This window comes from Teleopsis dalmanni, chromosome 2 (genome assembly GCF_002237135.1).
Source record: "Teleopsis dalmanni isolate 2A chromosome 2, ASM223713v2, whole genome shotgun sequence".
NCBI lineage: Eukaryota > Metazoa > Arthropoda > Insecta > Diptera > Diopsidae > Teleopsis > Teleopsis dalmanni.
This window is the reverse complement of record NC_051847.1, coordinates 159211689-159234852: the sequence shown is the minus strand read 5'-3', so window position 1 is coordinate 159234852 and position 23164 is coordinate 159211689. Positions and strand designations below refer to the sequence as shown.

Here is a 23164-nt window from a genome sequence, read left to right as displayed (position 1 = left end):
TGTTTGATTCTATTGGCAATTTTGAGAATTTTTAAACAATTTTTTTAGTATGATGTATCCATTAGTTCAATATTTTTATATAGAGACAAATTTATACCTAAAAAGTATTTCTAAAGTATTAAAAATTTATTCTTGTAAAAGTAAAGACAACTATTTTTAGAATCTTATTCACCTCACTTTTGCGGTAAATAATAAACTAAAAATATTTAAACTTTGTGTGTGTTCGCACAGATGGATCATCTTGTATTAAAGTAGTATATATGTGAGAGTTGCTTTTTTGGTCCAAGAAATGCAGAAAATGATAAGAGATTCGTATTAGATATGAATTCAGTTATAGAGAGTTAAAGAAAATTCTAAAAGAAAAAATTTTAGTTATAAAAATGCTAATATCTCTAAAATATTTGAGAATATCAAAGAGAACAACTTCTCAATAAAACTTCAGACATATTTTTTAAAAACCCATTGTATGAATAATAATTTTGAATTGATGTCGTCTAGAGCCGTAGTTCTTAAATATAGATGAATACTTATGTATGACAAATAGTATACAATATTATACTGTTATGTTTTATTTCTCATTTATTATTGGTAATGTCGGCTAATCTTCGTTAGTTACTAAAACATTTCTGATATGCTGTCAATATGACTTTAATAGATGGAAAAAATATACTTTAACTTAAAAAAATCCCATTCTAATATAGTTTAGCTAATTTATATAGCTTTATGGATTAGTTCTAAAAATAGAACAGCAAACAGTGGCCTCCTTTTGAGTTCTATTAGGGTTGAATTTTTTTTCCAGAATATAAGATAAATGAAGATTGAAGAAAAACATATATATCAATTTGAAAGTAAATGATATTTTTTAAAAAGATTAAAGTTGAGTCACTATTATTTCCCTAAGTATATTTCTTGGTTGGACCTTTCTATGAATATGAATCAATTAATATTGAATGTATACTCTCCCTTCAATACCGTTTATTTGATTTGTTTTCTGGTTGAAGGAATTACTTTCTAAATACATTCTTATAGGAAAAGAAATATATTTTATTTATAGTACATAACATGGGTTTCATGTCTTAAGTCAATACATCTACTGCCTTAATGTACATTGATCAAAAACATTATTTATATATTATTTAATTTAAAATTTAAATTAAATTTAAATTGCGAAATAATAATACAAAATGTTAAATGTAAAAAGAAAAACCTCTGAGGTTACGTATCGTATGAGTAACATGGTTGATAAATATTTTTTGTCGATCACTGTAAATTTAATTAAAAGATATTAATTTTCAAAATATTTATTTTTAAAATAAAAAAGTTAGTTAAATTAAAAATAATTTTTAAGTTTTAGTTCATTAATATACTAAAATGAAACTGAAATTGAATCAGTGAAGAATTATATGGTTTCAAAATAAGTGACGGGAGGAACAACAAAAGTAATTCGATTTCTTTAAAGATATTAAAAAGACGAAAAACAAAAGTAATTTTATTTTTTTTTTTTATATAATTATTCTTGGCAATCTAGTGCTTTAACAGTATTTAGTTATAATGGAATTGTTACCAAACTTTTAACCTACACAAAAGAAACATAAATATTGTATTGCGTTTTTGTTTGATCTTCTACTGTTATTGCGTTTTTTATAGTAAATTTATAATTAACAAAAAATATTTAATTTTATTTAAATATAAAACGACTCCATAAGACATTGAACAATTCTGACCTTTCAGTTTAAAATTTATTTACAATAAAGTCATAGTATAAAAATTTTCGGTTAGTAAATAATAACAATATTAACATAAAATGAATATGCTGAATTTTTTTCAAATAGGTTAAAAATAAAATATGTTTTAAACGTATTAGATTATTTATTTTAATATATTTGAAGCCGGTTAGTTCCGCCGTTTTTTGTTATAAAATATATGAACATTGCCATCGTGGATTAATCTAAAAATACTCACCTTGTAGCTACTACAGTGATATGCATAGGTATATGAAAAATACAGTAGCTCACTACATTTGGATCTATAAGAGAGATATTTACAACTAACTTCGCATTTTTTAAAAACTTTAATAAAAATAAATAAATTTAAAAAAAAAAATAATTTCGCATTTCGTTTCAAACAATTAGAAAACAAAATATTCAGTTTTTAGTGAGTAAAATGCAACAGAAAGTCTTAATTAAATTCGGATTATTATTACAATAAATAAACCAGCTTTAAGTTTAGATTAAAGTATCTTAAGAAGTGTAGCTTTTATTTTATTATAAAAATAAGTGAATAATTAGTATAGGTATTGTTTAGTTAATTATTAATTTTTGAAATAAATTTCTTATTTGTAAATACATAGAAAAAATCAATATCACAATATCGATCCCAAATATATTCTAATCTTTCACTTTTCGATGGTCAATAACTTTTTCATAATCAGTTATTTACCTTCACTAAATGTATTTTGCTCAACAATTTTAAAATAATCGAATAAAAAGTTATTATGAATGGAAAGTTCGTTCTTTCATAAATCATTTATCAAGGCATTCGATAAGGTGTTTACGACCAAAGCAGTAACTGGCTACCTTCTTTTTTTTTATTTTAAGCACTTAAAATTAAATAAATATATAAAAGTATATAATTAATACATTTTTTTTTATATGACCGAAATAAATAAGATTTTTGTTGTCGAAATGGATAGTTACTGTCTCTTATCGAAATTATTCTTATTTCAACATATTAATGACCATGAACTCAATGAAATGACGTTACATGATACGCTTAAGTACTGAAAAATAGAAGTGGAAGGAATGTATAATTAATAACATTATTTTCATTATCATTGTTTAATACTGATAATGTTTGTATATAGATTTTCTAAAAAAACGTAATCTAATGGCACTCTTCTTCGCTAACTATTATAATGTTGTGGTTATTATAACAGTTCTATTACTTAATTATTTCCTTTTTCATTAATAAGTAATGTACTGATTTCACATTAGTTGAGTGAAGGTGGAGGAAAGAATGGATCAACATTGCAAATTCAAAAACAAATATCCAATAATAACGATGTCGTCTTGTGTACTATATGTGGTTTTACATACAAAATTCATTTTACATTTGCGAATACTAGCAAATAAATATGATAAATAAATATTTTTGTATATATAAATATTAAATATATATGTTTTTGACTTATAGTTTTAATTTGTTTATGATTATTATTATTATAATGGCTATTTCCCATGTATAAAATACTGGGACGTACAAACGCTTGGCGCCTGTTATGTTACCATTGAGGAATTTTTTTTCACTTTCAGTATCACCTATAAGTAAATAAAAGGGGTTATAATTATAAGATTATAAGATTCATTTAATTTCTGCACATAGTTAGACAGAGGCATAATATATATTATTTGTCTTTCCAGTTGTTTTTTCGCCTAATAAGATATTTAATGGAAAGGCAGTGATTTTTTCTCTATTATTATTATATTATCAAAGAAAAAATGATGTGCGTGTCTAGTCAGCTCTTTTTTGTGATATTAGTTATATCATTTTTCCGTGATACTAGTTTTTGGTGAACGTATATCACTAGAATATTAAACAAAAAGTGCAAATATAATATTTTATATACTAGTCACTCCTTAAATAAAAACTAAAATACACTATTGTATAAAGTGTACCAGACACAATTATGTACAGACTTATATACATAAGTAAGCAAAACAGTTATATATATTTTATGAAGAGAAATGTAAAAGTATACGAAAAATGTAGTAATAGAAGTGTAAGAAAAAGAAGCATTTGAGGTAGGCTTAAAGAAGGTTAGGTTAGGTTCGATGGGCGGCCCTTGTGCCTAAAGCCTAATTGGGAAAAAATAATGGCCTATTGTGGTAGCAAGGATTAGTGTTATTTATCTTGTTCCTGTTGAACAATGCCGAAAGGCACGGCTCTTCCAATCAAGTGAAACTTAACCAGCATAACAACTCTATAAACCTGGCTAAGTCCAGAATTTTGCAGGATAACTCTGTGAGGTCGGTATAAAATGGGAGATTTTAAGCTTGGTTACATTAAATGTTATTGAAATATAGGCCGAATATATTTATTAATTATTGTAAAAAACAAAAATGATTAAAATTAATTAGTGAAAAAAGAAGAAGAATATACATTTATATTCTATATCTATTTTATATTTGAAATAAAATTTAAATGCATGAATTATTTTTCTAAAATTTATTTTTTAATTAGTTATTAATTATCAGAAGAATAATTACAAATGACAATATTATTAATAATATTAATGAAAATGTATTAAAACAATTAAAGCAATTTATTTCGTGTTATATTATGTATTTAAAAAATATGTTATGTACATATTTAAAGTATAATTAAACATTCAAAAAAAAGGTACACAAAAATGTTTATAAGTGTACAATACAATAAAACCAGTTATAGGAATAGTGCTGTATCGAAGCGCTGTTTTATTAATAAACACAACGCAATGTCTCAAGTATGTGTGTTTATTTGTATATTTAAAAATACCAAAAACAAAAACAAATAATTTTAAAAAATTAGAAATTACTAATAGTATTTGTTGACGTATGATATTATTTTATTGTTTGCATTTGTAGTAGGGGTTTGTGTATATTTCCGACAATACGCAGAGAGAAGAGAGCAGATATGTTGTCAGTTGATAGCTGACCAATTCTGACAATCTTATGTACGAGTATTTCATTCCTTGTTTCTTGTTTTCATTGTATTTTTTTTTATCAACAAAGCATCTACTTCATTATTATCAATTCTATCATTATTAACGCTCTTATAATTATTAGTATCAACAAGCAAGCACAATAAAAATAAACTCACTATGCGCAACAGTTGCTGGCAGTGCGGTCGACGCGGTCGGTGCAAAGCAAATATGTTCTTAAGTGTGTGCACTACGTTTGTGCATATATTCTTACATATAAATGAGTTCGTATATACAAAAATAGTTGCGATTTTAAAATTTATAAGCTTTTCGCATATAATACAAACGACATACTTTGTTCTTGTTGTTGTTGTCATATTTATTATAGCTGTTGATGCTGTTGTCATTTTTACTCGTAGGAGTGAGTAGTTTGTTATTATTATTATTTTTTAATTTTTTTTTAAATTTTATTTTCATTAAAATTAATATATATATATATATATATATATATATAGACAAATAAATTTTTTTTTATTTTTTTTAATTTTTTTTTTTTACGCCATAGAAATATTATGAGCTTTTTATAGTCGAAAAGTATCGTCAACACGGACGTTATAAACGAGCTACCGACCGCTTGACAGGTATCATTGACCGCTAGAATGCAATCAACCTAGTCCAAGGTCAAGTTTTCATCAAACAAAATTAAACAAAGCAAAATATCTATGAATACTCAAATAGCATTCGGTGCACAGTGAATTGTTGGTGTAAGCGGCGAAATGTACATGTGAGTGCGCACATACTCGCATACAATTCGAAATGTATTTAAAAAGTTTTTTTTTTAATATCGGTAAGACATCAATAAGCAGGTGCATATTAGATAATATTAACTTTAATTTAGCAAATGAAGAAAATAACAGAAATTTTTTTTTAAATATTATGGAAATATTCACAATTTTTGAGACTTTTGTTCCGTTCTTTTCAAATAAATTAGTGAAATAATTCAAAAATATACGATATAATCATTTGGTATTATAAACTATTCGTTTTAATTCGAATCGTTTAATTCGTTATAAATTAATTATTACTAAGTAAATGCAATTTTTGAGATATCGCACTTACTCTATTGGTGACTCATTTGTGCGACAATATTAAATATGATTTAATATAGTGACAAAGAATTAAAAGCTGGCTTTAAAGAAACGGCGTGAATGAAGAGAAGATTTAAATAATGTTCAACACTTATAATACTAACGTTGATTTAAGTTGAACTTAATTACTGACTTTTCATTTTATATCAATTAACATTTTTCTTATATTTTTATATTGTTTTAAAAGATTAATTATTTCTAAATGTGAGAGAAACCGCGAGCCCTTGCAATTGAGTATACAAGACAAAGTGTGTGAATAGGATAATTCCAGTGTAATTCTTGGCGTCATCAACCTAAGCTGTCGCACAGCCTCCACGTAGTATCTAAAAACTAATAGTTTGTAATATAAAATAAAAAATGCCAAAAAAAGACAGTAGAAAAATGTTGTGGAAAAATATTAAAGGATGAGTAAAATTTTAATTCAATAAATATAGTAAACTATACGAAAGGTATTATAGAAAGTAATTTTAATTCTTAATTTTTACTCATGTATCATAGGCCAAATAGCACAAAACGAAAAAATGCGAACTAATCGTTGGACACATGTCACGTTCTAGATCACGTTTAATCTGTTTAACTAATAGTAATATCGAAAAAGTAAAGAAAAAAGAATTCGATAATCGAGATTGTCTTTTAAAAGATTTATTTTAGTAAATATTTTGGCCACATCATATGAATTTTCAGATTTTAATAGATCTTTTTGAATAAAGAAAGAGAATTTGGCTGTGTTAAATTTAATTTAAATTTTAGTGTTAAATTTAAGGATTAATTTTTAAATCTATTAAGCACAGTTGGAAAATTAAGTAATAAAAATATTTAGCTCTATAGTTGTATTACTTATTTTAAGTATGCTCTGAAGTTTTTATATGAATTTTATAGAAAACATATGCCATAGTTCCAATATTTGATTGGATGGACTAACAGAACAAAGAAGAACAGATTTTATATGCTGTTTAATACAATTCAAATAATAATAATAATTGTTATAAACCTGTTATTTCGTTTTGGTTTTTATTTTCATAATATTATTATATTATTGTAGAAATTCCTATATTAAAAGGTTTTCATTTATATAATTTTTAGTGAGTAACAATTTTATATTATAAATATATTTTTCATACTCACACATATTTTTTATTTTGCTTGTATCTTTTCGTAATGTGCATTTAAATCCCAAAATTACTCACCTGAAATAAAAGAGAAATAAAAAATAAAAAAATTTATTAATTTACTGACTAAAGAATTTAATTAAAATTTTATATTTTGTATATTTTGAAAGTGATGATACAGAACTCAAAATTAATTAGTTAAATACGTTAACAAAACAATTCATCACACTCTGCTTAATTCTGATACATTGGAGACAATATTTTTATATCCAGAATAAGCTTTATTATTGGTGTTAATTTGTGTATTTATAAATATTTCAAAATTAGCTTTTAAAAATGATAAAATAAATTTCTTTTACTTAATTTCTTGTGATTTATAAGTATGAACATTTTTTAAAATTTATTGAAATTTTTTTTGTCACTTATGTATCTAAAATTTTCTAAATATTTTAAAAAGTGATTTCAAAAGAAATCAACGTATCTGAATGTTTCCAAACTAATTATATTGAAACAAATTTCTTCCTACAACCTTCACAGAAATTATTATCGCCTTCAAACTAAATAAAATATGCTAATTGCTTCACTTGAAGTGCACAAACCATTAATTTGTGTTATTTTCTAGGTATATATCATATTCGACATGTTAGTTGAACCTACACTGCAAAAAATAAAGATATTAAGATTTAGAGAGAAATTGAAAAAGAAAATACAAGGTAGTAGAGAGAACCGTGGAAACTATTGATTTGTAATTATATAAAACAATAGATATACATCGCTATTAGAACTAATTATAATAAACTATTAACTATTCTATTATAAACTCTATTATAAACTATTATAATAGAGTTCTAATAGCATACAGATAGTATACAGTATACAGAAATGCTTCAAATCTAACCAGAATAGAGGTTCAAACTCCTAATAAGCTTTGTAAAATTATATCTTTTCAGTCACTCTGAAAAGTAACGCAAAAAAAAAAAAACAAGTCTCTATAAGAAATACCATTAGTTATGAAGTTGCTAATTATCTAAGAGACTGCAGAAAAAACTGTTATCGAAGCGATAAGTAATCTATTGTGAACCTTTATTGAAATATCTTTTATAAAAAAATGCTGTTTACAGTTTATTTTTTGTTTAAACATTTATTCACATTAATTTAAAGAAGAATAGTAGGGGGTATAAAGTATAACATTAAACCACGAGATTAAAAATTTTGAGATTCAGCTTGATTTTTTTAAAGTGTATATTGGGAAAGGCAGAAGTAATTAAAATAATAGCTGTAGCACAGTTAAGTAATGCAATTGTGTTTTAGCCGGCAGCAAAAACACAAAGTTAAACCGCTAATAACTATTTAATATAATTTAATTACCTCAAAAATAGGGTTGCATAAAGCCAAATTAATAATCTTTAATTATTTAAATTCTAAAGAAGTAAAAAAGTAACCTTTGCGAAAAACAGTGTTGCTTAGTAATAAATAACAAAATTTGCGTCTTTTAGGAGTAACAATGTGTATTTTGAAATGGACGTGTAATAGGGTGGTTCGAAAAATAAAAAATTTTTTTTTCGAAACGCTATAGAGCGCAAAAGTTGTCTCTAGTATAGAGTAAAATAAAAATTATCAGTTGATATTTTCCGCTCACGCATAGTCTCCAAAAGTTGGCAAAAGTGATTAAATCGATCATTTTTCAAAAAAAAAAAATACAATTATTAAATCACATACAATTAATACAGTTTAACTTTTCTTATTCAGTTTAAAGTCTAAAATATTAAAATAAAATAACTATCCATTAATATATAGTAATATTAACCTGTCGCCCAACGCGTAATTTTCGCGCCTTTTTTCATATTTAAAAGTGACGCCAGTTACAAATTGTACCTGAACATAAATGTAGTGCACAATGATCTGTTGCCGTAATATATTGTTCAAACTACCAAATATATAAATACTATGTTACTAAACATCATTCATATTATAATATATATCAATCGCATATTTACAGAAAATATTCAAAATTGTTTACCCTTTCCCTACCCAACCAACAATCCAAGTAGGATGTGTTATTTATTTCTTTACATTTCATATCTAACCACGCACGTGCCCAAACGAATTATGTTAAGACCTTACTGATATTCTAATTTAATAAACTAATAATCTGACTTTTGCGAAAAATCAGACATGTTCGATCTTGATAAGGTTTTGCTCTGATTGAACTATCCCTCGCACTTTGTCCGCAAACCGTATGGAAGCTTTAGTTACGAATGCTTGCTTATGACATGGATAACTCTTGAAATCTAGGCGTGTTTCGGACATTTGTTTACAAATAGATTTAATTTCTTATTAGTTACTTCTTGTAACAAAGGTGAAGGTGTCAATTTGCACAACTTCCAATCAATAATTTATGTAAAATCTTCAGCTTTAAAATTCAACTTTGGCAATACAAATTCTCTAATCGTTTTATCTTTAAATTGCCTTTCTTGAATAATACTTTCGTATCCAGTTGTCGAATGATGTCCCTCTTATCTATTATCATTGTCAAAAGCAAATTTTCGAAATGGGCGAAGTAAGCATTCCATTTCATTACTGGGTCAACGACTTGAGGTAATATGAAACAGTTTTCTAATTTTTTTATTTTACAATACAATATACCTATAATATAATAATTTAGTTTAGAACTTTCAGACTATTATAAAAGAATTATTACTATCCATGCATAAAAACTTCTAATCTGACTAGAACAGAGAATGAAGCTTGCAACAAACCTTACAATATTGTTAGTTCAAGCTCACAAAAAATTATTCCATTTAATAAATGTCAAATTCTATTGAACTTAAACGTTTTATTATTTTCAGACAAAGACTTATTCCGTTTGTACAAAATTTCGTTCGTATATCTCCAAAACTTAGATGCACAAAAGTACATGGCTGGATCGAATTGTCCCGCCAATAATTTGTACAAGAACAGTTAGAATAAAATATGTAAGAAAAGATGTTGTCATTTAAAAAAGAAAGTCTAGTGAAAGTAGTAATACATATAGCTTAAAATAATGAGAAAATATAAATGCAGAAATATAGTTTGCTTAATAACACGCATGTAACTTTTGACTGACAAGGTGACTGACATGCGCATTTAATGCCGGTATAATTTGTCTCTGTTGCTGCACAAAAAACACAAATAACCGCCTTTTTTGTTTTATTTATAATAGAGCCATGGAGAAAAGGACGCAAATACTCTCATTTGAGAGTATAAAATTGAATAGAGTTCGTGTGTATTGAGCACAATGCAGAGTGTTATAAATGGCGCCTGTTAGAACCGGCAAAAATTGCTCCAAATATTTATAAAATTGGCGTAGCTGTACAATGTTTCAGAACTGCATGTCACCGTGTATTTGGTATTTGGCATTTAAACAGACGACCTAGTGAACCATTTTGAGGCGACAGTAAAGCCTTATGGAAAGAGAAGCCTGCAAAGTTCTGTTTAGTTCTGTTTTTGCGCAGCACAACTTTGTCGTATTGATTTTTTAGCTGTTGAAGTATTGTGGGAAATTCAATATGTTTGTTTGTGTTGATGTTCGTGTTTGTGTGAAAACAACAATACATAAAGTTCTATAGTCAACACATTTAAGCAAAACTTTCAATATGCTGACCTTGAATACAACTGCATTATTTGTTGTTTTATGTGTGCACTGCAATAAGTGATTTTTAACAGCGAACGTTTGAAAAATTTTCATAAGCGATATGTTTATTTTGTCTTGGCAAAGGTGCTGTGCTGCTTGAGATGAGAGCACACTAACTTCTAATAAAATTCTGAATTTTGTTTTTAATATTTTATAGGAAATAGTTAAATAGTCAAATAGTTAATGTTAGGCTATATGAAATATGTTAGATTTAATGTTCATCTTTTTATTTTCAACTATAACTACTACTATTGTATACAAAAAAGTAATATAAATCATATGCCAATATTTTTAACTTAAAATTATCGATAAAAAAAAATTAAGACTTATTAAAATGAACCAAAATATAGAATATAATAAACAAACTTTTGAAACCACTTTTCAAAATGCAATTCGTTCTAACAACACTAACTTGGATACATTCATATACATATTTTTAAGTAGGGAAAGAATATATTTTAAATTGTAATTTAAATATGCGGATATACTGTGCATTACGCATTGTAATCGTAACCCTGCCCCCTGGGTCTGATTAATCAGGCGTTTTGGTGTTTGGCCTTCATCAATTAAACATTTCAAAGTTGGTAGTTGCTTTCAGTTTTCTATATATACGAGTAAATACTGCTTTAAAAATCATAGAAAATATTTTTCTATGATTTTTTTTTGTTTTTTTTAAACGCAGTGAAACTTTTCAAATACATTTCACACCAACTCAACTCAAGGTTGTAATATATGGATTGGCCTTGTTGTTGTTATTGTTATTGCCTTTATTGTTGGCGCGTGTATTGTAGTTTATGTATAAGATGTGCAACACTCTCATATTTGCTAACAAATGTGAATGACAATAATTATTTTTGTTGGTAAAAAATTGCATTAGAAGCAGGAAAAGAACTTATGCTCTTATATACATATACTCTTTCTCATTGCTAGTAAAATTCTATTTCTATTATTTTTGTGTAATAATTATTTTGTTTATATTCATTCAATTATTCTGTATTTTCAAACTAACAATTTTGCATTTTACACTGCTGTGTGCTTGTAACGGTTATGTATAATGTAGACAATTTATTTCTACATTTCTACATTTAATTCATTTGATGCAAAATAAAATAATAAATTGTTGAAATGATAAACAATATATGTATGTAAAAAAAATGATTGCGAAACATAGAGTGCATTTTAATAAAACAATAGCAAAAACGATATTTAAAAGCAAAGAAACAAAAAGCAAACAGATAGACTGACTGCATTCTGTAATTGGTTGCAGCCATACACGTGCCGTTGTTACACTGCCCCACCATCACAGTATATATGTATGTATATTAATGTAGTTGAAATTCATAACTAAGGCAGCGTTAAAGTTATTTACAACAAAGCACAAAAAAGAGAAAAACTTTAAATAATACGGAAAGAGAGAGAGAGAGAGAGCGAGACCGAGGCCAAGAGCAAGAGCAGTAACAGAAATGAGATATCTAGGCAAGAGCTGTAAAGCGTTGACAATGGTGAGCAATGGAAAAGTAAAGGGAATGCGGCGAATGTTATGTGAAAAGCAGCAGCTTGTTGTGCAGTTGTTATTATACCTGATGCCGCTGAGTGCTGTTTTGCAATTGCGCAATTTTCGCCGGCCGGTCGGTTTTAATTGGTAGGTACCGGCTTGTTTTAACCTACTAACACAAACGCTACTAATTCACTAACACTAATAAGCATATGCATCCATGCAAATATGGTATATGCAGCAAACACAAGTCAAAATGAAAAATTCACACTCATATCACGAAAACAGGGCACGTGTCAGAGCTTATGGAAATGCAGCGAAAAATGCATACATATATTTGTCCTCAATTACAATAATGGAAATAAGTTGCTGTTATTGCAGTAACTGTAGTGGGAACTTTTTCAATGCTTGCTTACGTACTTAACTATTTATACGTGTATGTACACACATTCATTTATTACATGAGTGAGCGGAAAAGTTATTTGTTGTGCATTAGTGAGCGTTACACGCGCATGAAATTCTGCTCCTGCCCGCACAGCACAGCACTTGCATTTGTAATGATATAAACAAATTAATCCTCTCTGTTTGGTGTAGTTAGTTCTTGCTTTTGCAAAGGAAGAAAGAAGTAGAAGGAAATTTAACTATGTTATGATCAAGGAGGGAGCAAAATCTTTACGGATTTCTTCCTGTGCTTTTAGTGCTCCCATTTTAATGGTTCTTTTACGTGTAAATAATACTTTCGTAACTAAAGACACACAGAAATTTCAAGTTTTATTTTGTTTTAATATGTAAATATAATATTACTAACATATTCGTACTCCCTTATAGAAATTTTTGTATAATATTATTTTTAGTCGTCAACTTAAATCACACATTTATATTTCGTGGATTGATAAAATATGCTTAGTTTCATACCAACTATACCAACTATACCAACTATGATCATATTTTATCAAAATTTAAATTTCTAATGTAAAAGAGTGATGTTTGGGTTCGTTAATTTGTTTGTTAAAAGTTCAAAAAAAGATAAAACGTTGGTATAAGTCACTATATGCCTGTAAAGCATAGAATTTGGAATAAACCACTTAATTATAAAATGTTTAAGATTCATGAAATTTGAGTGTGTGGCGTATGAGTAACATTTTTGTAAAAGTACATGGATTTCTCATATTTAAAATTATTGAATTCGAAAGAATATGAATACAATTTATTATTGGGGATGATCAGCTTGATATTTAGTAATTGTCATTACTGCCCTCCTTTCAAGCTTTTATAAATATACTAGAGACCTAGCTGTGGTTGGTATGTATGTATATACTGCGAACACGAGTTGAACATATAATCAGTCTAATATCTTGCCAAAAATATGCTTCCATTTTTCTTCACTCTTTTAGTTATAAACTAAAACATTTCTCATTTTTTTTTTTAAATTAATTTAAAATTAAAAAATAATTAAAGTAATGAAATATTTGCTTTGAAATTCTAGTTCATAGGGGAATATCAGTGACAGAATTTACTAAAAAAACTTAAACTCTTTTTATCAAACCGACTATGCAAAAAATTGCGAATTTGCTTAAATCAAAAATAAACACACTTTATTAAAATTAAAATAATTAATACAGATAATTTTAATATATAAGTGACTTTGTATTAAGTTTAATGTTTGTAATTGTTGTGATTGCACAAGTTTGTGGCTTCATGATATTCTCACCTTGAACATGAAAACGGTGCACTTGGCACAGAATTGCAATTGCTTTGTATTTTTCTTTTATATATTTGCTTTGTATTTCTAATGCCTTAAAGAAAAATATGACAACACACACACATACAATCACACAAATATCATAAAGTCAACATATGTTCTAAGGCAAGAAGAAAAAAATTGCAAATTATTTACAATTTACAAAAACAAAAGCAAAAACTGCAAATACCAAGCACAACAACAAGGTAATCGCAATATACATACAACGATTTGTTGTTTAACTAAATGATGTGCAGTGTAGGTGTGTAGGAATATGTGGGCGAAAAGAAACAATATTTTTCTTCTTCTTCATCGCTTTGTGTTCTTTTCCTTTGGTTTTATATTTCTAAAATACAAGCTTATATGTTGACGGAATTTTATGGCAAGTAATTATTTGAAATAATTAATTCATTCATGATTTCATTTCTGGAGAGGTTTGGATATGAATATATTGGATATATTAAGGGCAAAAAATACATTATGTCAAGACTAGCTCATTTCATTTTATTAATACTGCTTTTATTTTTAGAAAGTTGTAGATATAAAGATATCAAAATACGTATTGTCAGCCAAAAATTCAATAAATAAAAAAAAAAAATTTGGTTGTAATTCAATATTGTTTAAAATAGCTCTCTATTAAAACAATAGTTTTTATTAAGAAACATATTTTTTTTTAAATTTCAAATTTTAAAAATCAAATTTAATATGTTTACAACTTCAACTTAAATGTTAGCCAATTCTACCATTTAGTTACCACCGTTAATACTACTGTTCAGTAGAAAAAGCATTAAAAAATAAATTATAGTAAATAAAAAAATTTAAAATTATTATTTCAAAAAACATATAAACAATGTGATCGACTTAAGTAATAAACCTACTACGATATATACATAAAAAAGATATGAGTGGATATATAATTTATATAAGTAAATAATAAATCAATGTTTTATTAATATATCTTCAAGTCGCATTGTAAATATTTATTTTGCATCTTTTGGTTAAGCATGTACATTGCTAACAGCCTTGAAACATCATTCACCTTTTCGGTGACTTTTAAAAATTTTAATTAATTTTAATTCTTTTACATAAATTTATTTATTTATTATTTTTGTATAGTAATATATATAAATATAAATAACACAAGAAAAATTTAAAAAAATACACGAATAGACGAAGGCGAAATCAACATACAACGTACAGTACACGAAAGAAGCGGTTTCAGAGTTGCCAACTAAGCATTGACAAAAGACAGCCAGGCACCTGGGAATTGACTATACAATATGATTCGCGCCAAGCTACGTCAGCAAAATTCCCAATACGAAAAACCACAAAATCGTAAATGGGTGCTTTTTATGTTTCAAAAGAAAATAGCGAAACTGAAATGTTCAGCGCCAAAGTGGCTGGCTGCATTCGGAAAGGCGTTCGCAAGCTTTAAATGTGATACTCATAACCGCAAAGCTCCTGGTTTCAGTTTAATAGTAAAGCAAACTTTACAATTACAAAATCAATTTGCACAATTAAATACAATCACTCTTGCCTCCAGTTGTCGGCAGTACAAACAAAATGTAAAATGTAAAAGCAATGCCGTAAAATATTTTTGAAATTTTCCATTATAAAATATATATATTCGTAATAGATATAATGTGTTTTTTTCTTTTTTAATAAAATAGTTACACTTCCTACTTGCAATTGTTTTATTTTTTGAATCATAAATCATTTTATGCAATTATTTATTTGTATTTTTTTACAACTTTATTTGTTGTATGTGATTTAACGTATATTTATATATACATATAAATGAAAGATATTTTTATGAAAGACATTTTAATAAAATTGATATAAGAAATGCTAAACTACATACTTTGAGTACGTATTTGAGAATTTAATTTTTGATGTGTGAGATTGCAATCTGTTTATGTTGTGTAGATAGTGATATTATTTATATAAAATTAAAAATCGTTTCATATATATCAATATAATAAAATTTAAATAAATTAAAGTTCCATTAATTTCGGCTATTGTTTTCATATAGGTCCAGCATTTTTCACGGTAATATTAAGATATGGTATTCCTTTGAAAAGAAAATAGTAAAGCGCTATTTGAACTGCAATAAGTATGTTGTAATCAAAGTGGTCAGAAATTAATCATTTCTACGTTTGAACGAAAGTGATTGCATGGAAAATTGCATTCGTACAGTATAGTTAAAAATTTTATGTAAAATGTGCGCTATAAAAAATGTTATGCGCAACTCAACGTTCCAAATTTATTCCGAAAAAATGCAGTTACACTGAACTGTTGCATTCAAACGCTTGTGTGGGTGCGCAGTTTGTGTGTCCTAATTCGTTTGCAGTTTGTTGCAGCTCGGTGTGGCAATGGCACATAAACGATGTAAGAAAACTACAGCAAACAAAATTGAAAGTAGATAAACTCGATTACCTAACATAAAAACGTCAACGTCATAAATTAAATAACAAAAACTTGGTTACGTGCAATAAAAAAAACCGCCTACGTATGCAACAAGCTCATGCCGGTAAAGCAGTGCTGACGTAGTTTTTTGAAACGCCTGCTAATTTTTCGGTAACTTAACACATAAAATGAGCGTTTACTTAATAACTGACGCTTGAATGTTTTGCACAAAATTGATGTGTAATTCAATAAGAGAAAAGATTTTATTACAATAAATAAATAATATATATTTTTTATGTGATATAAACAAATACCCTTATAATAATTAAATTGGCTATGATATTCTTTTGTCTTAATTAAGAAAGGGTATAAATGTGTTATTCATTTAAGGTTTCAAATATTATAGACTTCTAGAAGAACAGCAGTGTTTTAACAATAATTAAAATGATAAACGGAGAAATTATAAACGGGTTTTATCCCAATTTTGCTTAGCTATGCTCAGATATTTTTATTTAACAGCTTAGTCGTTGCAAGTGTCATAACAATATCTGAGAATTGAATATCAGGGAGCAGAGTGCAGTTGCCCAAAATTTGCTTGTGTATAGGTTGCCAAGACACTTCAACACTGACATCCCCGGCTATCTCGTTAAGAGCACCCCGGAGATATCGAAATTTAAAGGATTTATCTATAGCGCTAACGAGAGATTTGATGGCGGCTTGACTATCCGCGAAGATTACGATATGTTTAACAGGGATCATATTACTGTTGGTTTATGAATCGCCATTACTTCTGCCTGAAAGACACTGCAATGGTTTGGTAGACCAAACGAAATGTTCAATATTTTCCAATGTTTATCGTAAAATATAAATATATGTAATGTGTCAAATAAATATTCCGTAATACTAAAAAATTTCTGAAGAAAATCTCTATATAAATATTTTTATTGTCGAAAATACAAAGGAATTCAACCATATACTCATAGCTTTTATAACAAATTTTTTATAAACTATTGTTTGTAATATTGAAGGTCGCAAAAACAAATATCTTTTAAAATACTTAAATGTTCACATAAATTTTTCATGCACTAATTTTATAAATAGAAGTGTTTAAAAATATAATTAATAAAATATAGAAAAAGAAAAACATTTTATTAAATTACAAATAAAATTTGTGTAATCTCTAAATAAGTAACAAGGCTATATATTCTTTTCAAAATTCTTTTCTGTGCCTTGCGCTGTAATAGTTCCGCTGTGTTGTTGTGAATTATATGGTAGAATTAATTAAATTTTTGTAGGTAATTAATAATAAAATTAACATCATTATCAAGTAAAGATTAAGATATATTACTGCACTACAAAATATTTTAAACTGAGTAAAACAATTTTGACAGACCAAATGATATGGGCAATTAGATTGAAATCTCTATCTAAATAGATTTGGATATATATAGAGTTGGATATATATTTTATATCTAATATTCAATTAATTAATTTTTTTAACAACGATTAGTATACAATAACAACACTTCAAATTATACTTCAAAACTTTGTCCGATAAATAAAGATTTTGTTAAACTTTAATTAAGCTAATTAATGCTGAATTTTACCAATACAAATGCTTCTCATATTTCTTTTAAATTTATTCACATATTTTTATTTTTAATTTACCTTTCTCTTACGCGGTGCATCTTCTTTGAAGTCCACAACGATGCCCTCATCAGATGTTGAAACCGATGTAGTACGTAGGCGGGCATTAGCTGAAGGATCGTTTAAAATGGTGCTAGTATGTAAAACATGACCATCATCACTAAGCGGTGGTGAAGAGGATCCAGAACTCCACGAAGCTGAAGAACTACCTGGACTTGACCCAAGCCATTTATCTAAAATATAGAATTAAATTTAAAATAAGTTAGCGAAATAATAAATTCTTAAAATAATTAAACTCAATAACTATTTTGTAGCAAATGCACAAAAAATTATTTATAAACATTATTAAGATCATCAACATATTCCAATGACCTCTATTAACTTATTTAAGATATAGAAAATTTCTTAGTTTTATATCGCATTTTTAGTTTCAAGCACATACATATATTATTAAAAAGTACGATTAAATAGAGTTAGGTTTTCAGCTCTTCCTTACCTCCATTTTTGGGAGATTTTGGTGAATTTGAGAGGTTCATCAAAATCAAAGCTGCATTGCATTCATTCATTTCTTCTTCATTGCACTGATTATCGCTGCATTCATGTGAATAAGACGGCGGACGTTTACGTGAACTGAAATACAATCAAATAAAAATAAAGTAAATGTTATTAATGATTAAAGAGTTTTATTTAGTAAATTAATATTATAGTTTAAAATTTTAACATTGAAATAAGTCAAAAAGTTTTGCAAGTGCAAAGTGGTGTCATAGCAATTTTATTTATCTTCTATTTTTTTTTTTATTTAATTTAATTTATTTATTTAATTTTATTTATTGTCATACAAAAAGTAGAGTAACGCCAATCAAAGATTGAAATTAGCGTATTTTAGTCGCTCTACACGCACAATCAATCCACTAAAAGTTGTAACTCGACAATATTTGTGTATATATCATCTACAAGCAAAGATATTAGAAATAATCTCTTCAATATTAGTTTAGGAAATTTTGCGACCCAGTGAGGAGCGCCATTTGACCCCCTTTTTTAAAATAAAAGTTGGCAATAGAATTCATTTAGTCGTATTGCTTTGCGACTTATGTTATTTCAAAATCGGTAAATATTTAAACATTTTTTGCACTTTTAAGTAAATAAAATTTATTTGATTTCTTTGTGAATTTTAAAGAAAACTGTTGTTAAAAATTTCAAAGTAGAAAAAACGGCACAAAAATTTAAAATTCTTTTGTGATTTGATTGTTTAGTTTGTATGTAAATTGTACTGACCTTACACAACAATTTTGAGTCATTTTAGGCATTACGAACATTTGTTGATGAGGCGTTTCGAAATGCCACAATGACGCAAAGCGGATCACCCATTTTATTTAGAATTCGAAACAAAAAATACACATTTTTGCCATATTTTTTTGATGGGTGTGAGCTCATGCTGGATACACTAATGAAGTTAAAAATACAAAATATTTCTTTATATATGGATTTATGTAATTTATTAATAGGAATAGAAATAGGTTTGGTTCTATAGAAGCTTTTAGTCTCTTTCACTTTAACATGGTTACACTATAAATAAAATGTTTTTCATATATATTTTTATGTCTGAAAGAAAATTTTGACCAATTTTCTTTAATTATTCTTTTTTTATTTTAATGAACAAATTTTATGTATAGATTTTTTCAAAAGCTAATTGTTGCTTCAATTGCTGATATATAACAAAACTTTTTTTTAATATTTGAAAAAATATTTTTTTATTGTCACCAATATTTCGATTGTAGTCTATAGCCATCTTTAGGGTACCACGACATTTTATATTAGTGTCATGAAAATGACGTTATCTTCAGTTATTATATTAATACCTTGAAGTTGATTACTTTTGATTCTAAATAAAATGGGTTAAAAGTCGTTTTATTTTTTTTTTAATTTTTTTTATTTAAACCTTAAGTTATTTCTGTTTTTTTTTTCCATTATGCATTTATGGTTTTGAATTTAGTATTATATTTATTTATTTATAAAAGTATTAAAAGTTAATAGTTATTAATGTTTATTTATGCAATGTTATTTAATGTTCAATACCAGCGAAAAAGTAGTTTAAAAACGTTGAAATATGCTATTACAAAACAACCTATGGAGCTCAAGCTAATGATTTTGTTAAATTTCTTAAACAAAAGGCAATATTCATAAAGTTCGATGCACAGCGCGCCTTCGAAATTCGAGCACGAATATATAGAAAAACAGTACTTTTCGATGATTTCTCAACAAGACAAAAATGGGTAGCCAAAGCATAAAATTTTATTGCTATTGCCTGTAGCTCCAATGTGCTTAAAATATGTACGGCGGTGAGGTAGGATGAAACGTGCATCATGCAACGGTCATCAGTGACTGTATGCACTACTTGTCAAAGTAAACTTCAATTGTCTGTCTATTTGAATGACTGTATACCTATCTCACTGTCTGAATGTCAGACTATCAGACTGTCGACTGTCTGTTGTTCGCTCAGGGACTGGCCGCATAAAAATCTCATAGAAAGCTGCTGTAAGCCGCACTTGAAACACTAAAAGATATGCGGAAATTCGTTAGCTCTAAAATAGCAATCGACGACTTGAGTTAGATAGGCGAAGCATTTACCGATTAGTTATTGTTTACGTCGTCCCAAAACTGCTGGTCTTTATGTTTTTCGAATGTTATTGCAATGCAATTTTGAATCGGGATCATAAAAGTAAGTTAACCGCTTTAAGTCGGAGCGTGCAAACGATTGATACATAAACACTTCATCAATTCTGCATCATGATTTGCCTGTAAGCGATTTAAAATACTCTTTTGTAAATGTAATGCGAATGAAATTATGCAAAATTGGTACATCCCAATTTTTGTATGAAATTTCATACTTTTGTGCATTCATTTGGAAATTTGTTGAGAAGTTTGCTTTGCTTCTGTTACATTCCATAGATTTATTACTTCTTGTATAATAGTGTGGTTAGTGTAGACCGGAAGAGACACGGAGTAACTATGTTTAATTTAACTATATTTAATTTAAATACCAATTAACTTATTGTGAAAAAGTTATTTTTTAAAAATGAGCAGCCAGACAAAGTGGGTACAGTCAGTAAACAACGAAAAAAACATTGATTTGTAGATAAATTAGTTACAATAGGATCAGAAGCATCCTCAGCATATTTACAAATAATAATCTTTTTAAAAAATGTTCAGAAATAAACCTAAAAGTAGCAGAATATACATGGGAATGAAAATATATATTTAATGGACAGGTCAGTAGCTGAAAAAACAGATATCCGTTTCAATCAGACATGCAAGAGCTGAGAAGATGAGGATAAAGAAATGATTAAATATTTCCATGGCAAATGACTACGTCTAGCGAGATTAGGACATTTTACTATAGAACTCTAAAAACAAATGCGTCCGGCGAACCTTCCAAATACAGATAAATCATATATATTTTATTTTAGCAACCACACAGGTTGATTTTAAGCCTCAAAACTTTATACAAAAGAACACCTATGCCATACTTAGATAGAAAAGAAAGATCTGACGCTTTTTAAAATTAGATTTAAAATCAGCAGAAGAAATATGCGAACCTACAATGAAATAAAAATCCTACTGAATAACATAGAGTTGTATAACTTGTGGTTTACAAACCAGTAGCTGGAAAAAAAATCTGATATGCAAAATAGAAGGATAAAGAAATGACTAAATATTTCTATTGTAAATGACTTGGTCTGGCTAGGGTTAACACATTCCAATATGAAATTCTAAAAAAAACACAACATTCGGATCATCCAAATACAGATAAACCAAAAAACTTACTCCAACAATCGTACAAGCAAAATAAATGAGAACCTACAATAGAACGAAAATAAAACTAAACAATCTAGAGTTCTGAAACAAGATGTTAAAAAACCTAGAGTTTCATCAGATTTGCGGGATCTGCAAAGAAAAATAACTGAACGAAACTACTGACCAGTTCCATTTTAAATGACAAGATCTACTAAGGTTGAGACATTCCACTATTGAAATTTGCAAACAAATGCGCTTGGCGGATCGCGGTTTATTATTTGTATGCCTAAGTCATCTCAGTGAGATAATTTGTTAAATTGACTTTTGTTAAAATTTTAACCTCATTGTATAGAAATGTTAAATGTTTTAGATGAGTTTTGTGAAACATTTTGTTGCTACTTTAGAAACAGATTTCCTTTCATATTTTTCTTTTATTTTTCCAAAAATAAGCTACTTTTTCAATGGCACAGGTGAGTTTTATACTTCAGAACCTCATACAAAACGAAGCCTATACTGTACTTGGATAGAAGAGAAAGATCTGCCGCCAGTTGAGTCAACTAACTAACTATAAAAAATCTAATAAAATAAAAAAGGAATTGTAAATACAATTCATCGAAAAAATATCGGGAACAAGACCACAGTATCTTATTTTTTTTTTGTTTAGTAAAATCACTAGCAGAAACGCAGTAATTGCGCACAGGTTCCTTCTGTTTAATGTGACTGCTGGCTCTAAGTAATTGGCAATTAAATTCAGTATAATTTTCCATAAATTTCTGTGATTTCAATGATAGAGGATAATAAAAACAAATTTTCCTGGTTACAAAAAAAAAACTCAATTTTTAATTGTATGGTTGCAATTTCAAGCTGTACATGTCTCACCGGCCGGTATAATTTTCTACACTGCTTGTATGCTTTCTACCGTCAGTCAATTGCTAAATATATATCCTCTTGGAGCCGAGATGCAATGATTTTATTGCCATTTGGATATATTATCTAGCAAACTGTTATTTTGTTTTCTTTCTCCGCCTTAATATCACAAAATTCAAACAATTTTAGTGTTTGGTTGCAAAAGCATGGACGCCACAACGCGGCGCATGCACCGCAAATGCTGTTGCAAGCTGAAGTGTGCGCTGCATTAGCCGCGTGATTGAAATGTGATTTTCTTGCGCCTGGGAAATAATCCGTGATTTGGTCGATTTTTCTGTCAAAATAGAAAATAACATTTGAAAGCAAAGATACACAAGTAAAAGGATTTTTCCTATCCGCAAAGCGTCATACGGCAGTTGTTGCATGCACCATACAAATAATTACGTACACCGTTGCCTGCTGTTGCTGCGATTATTAGTGCTGTGGCAATAGTTGAATTCGTGAGCATAGATGCGGTCTAAAAATTACGAGCGTAAAGCAAACGCTTTCGAACCAAACAATTACGACATACAATATACAAAATGTATTCTGTACTTGTTTTATAC

General features: G+C 27.6%; 1 protein-coding gene across 1 annotated transcript in view; it reads right to left on the bottom strand.

Annotated features, from left to right (window-relative positions):
* The window catches only part of LOC119683087 (zinc finger protein 395), a 162389-nt gene that overhangs the window by 34216 nt on the left and 105009 nt on the right, over positions 1–23164 (bottom strand). The window contains exons 3-4 of the mRNA XM_038096692.1: positions 18394–18527; positions 17919–18130 (exon numbers count right to left, since the gene is read on the bottom strand). Coding sequence (XP_037952620.1) covers positions 17919–18130; positions 18394–18527 — 346 coding nt within the window. The remainder of the gene's footprint in view (positions 1–17918; positions 18131–18393; positions 18528–23164) is intronic.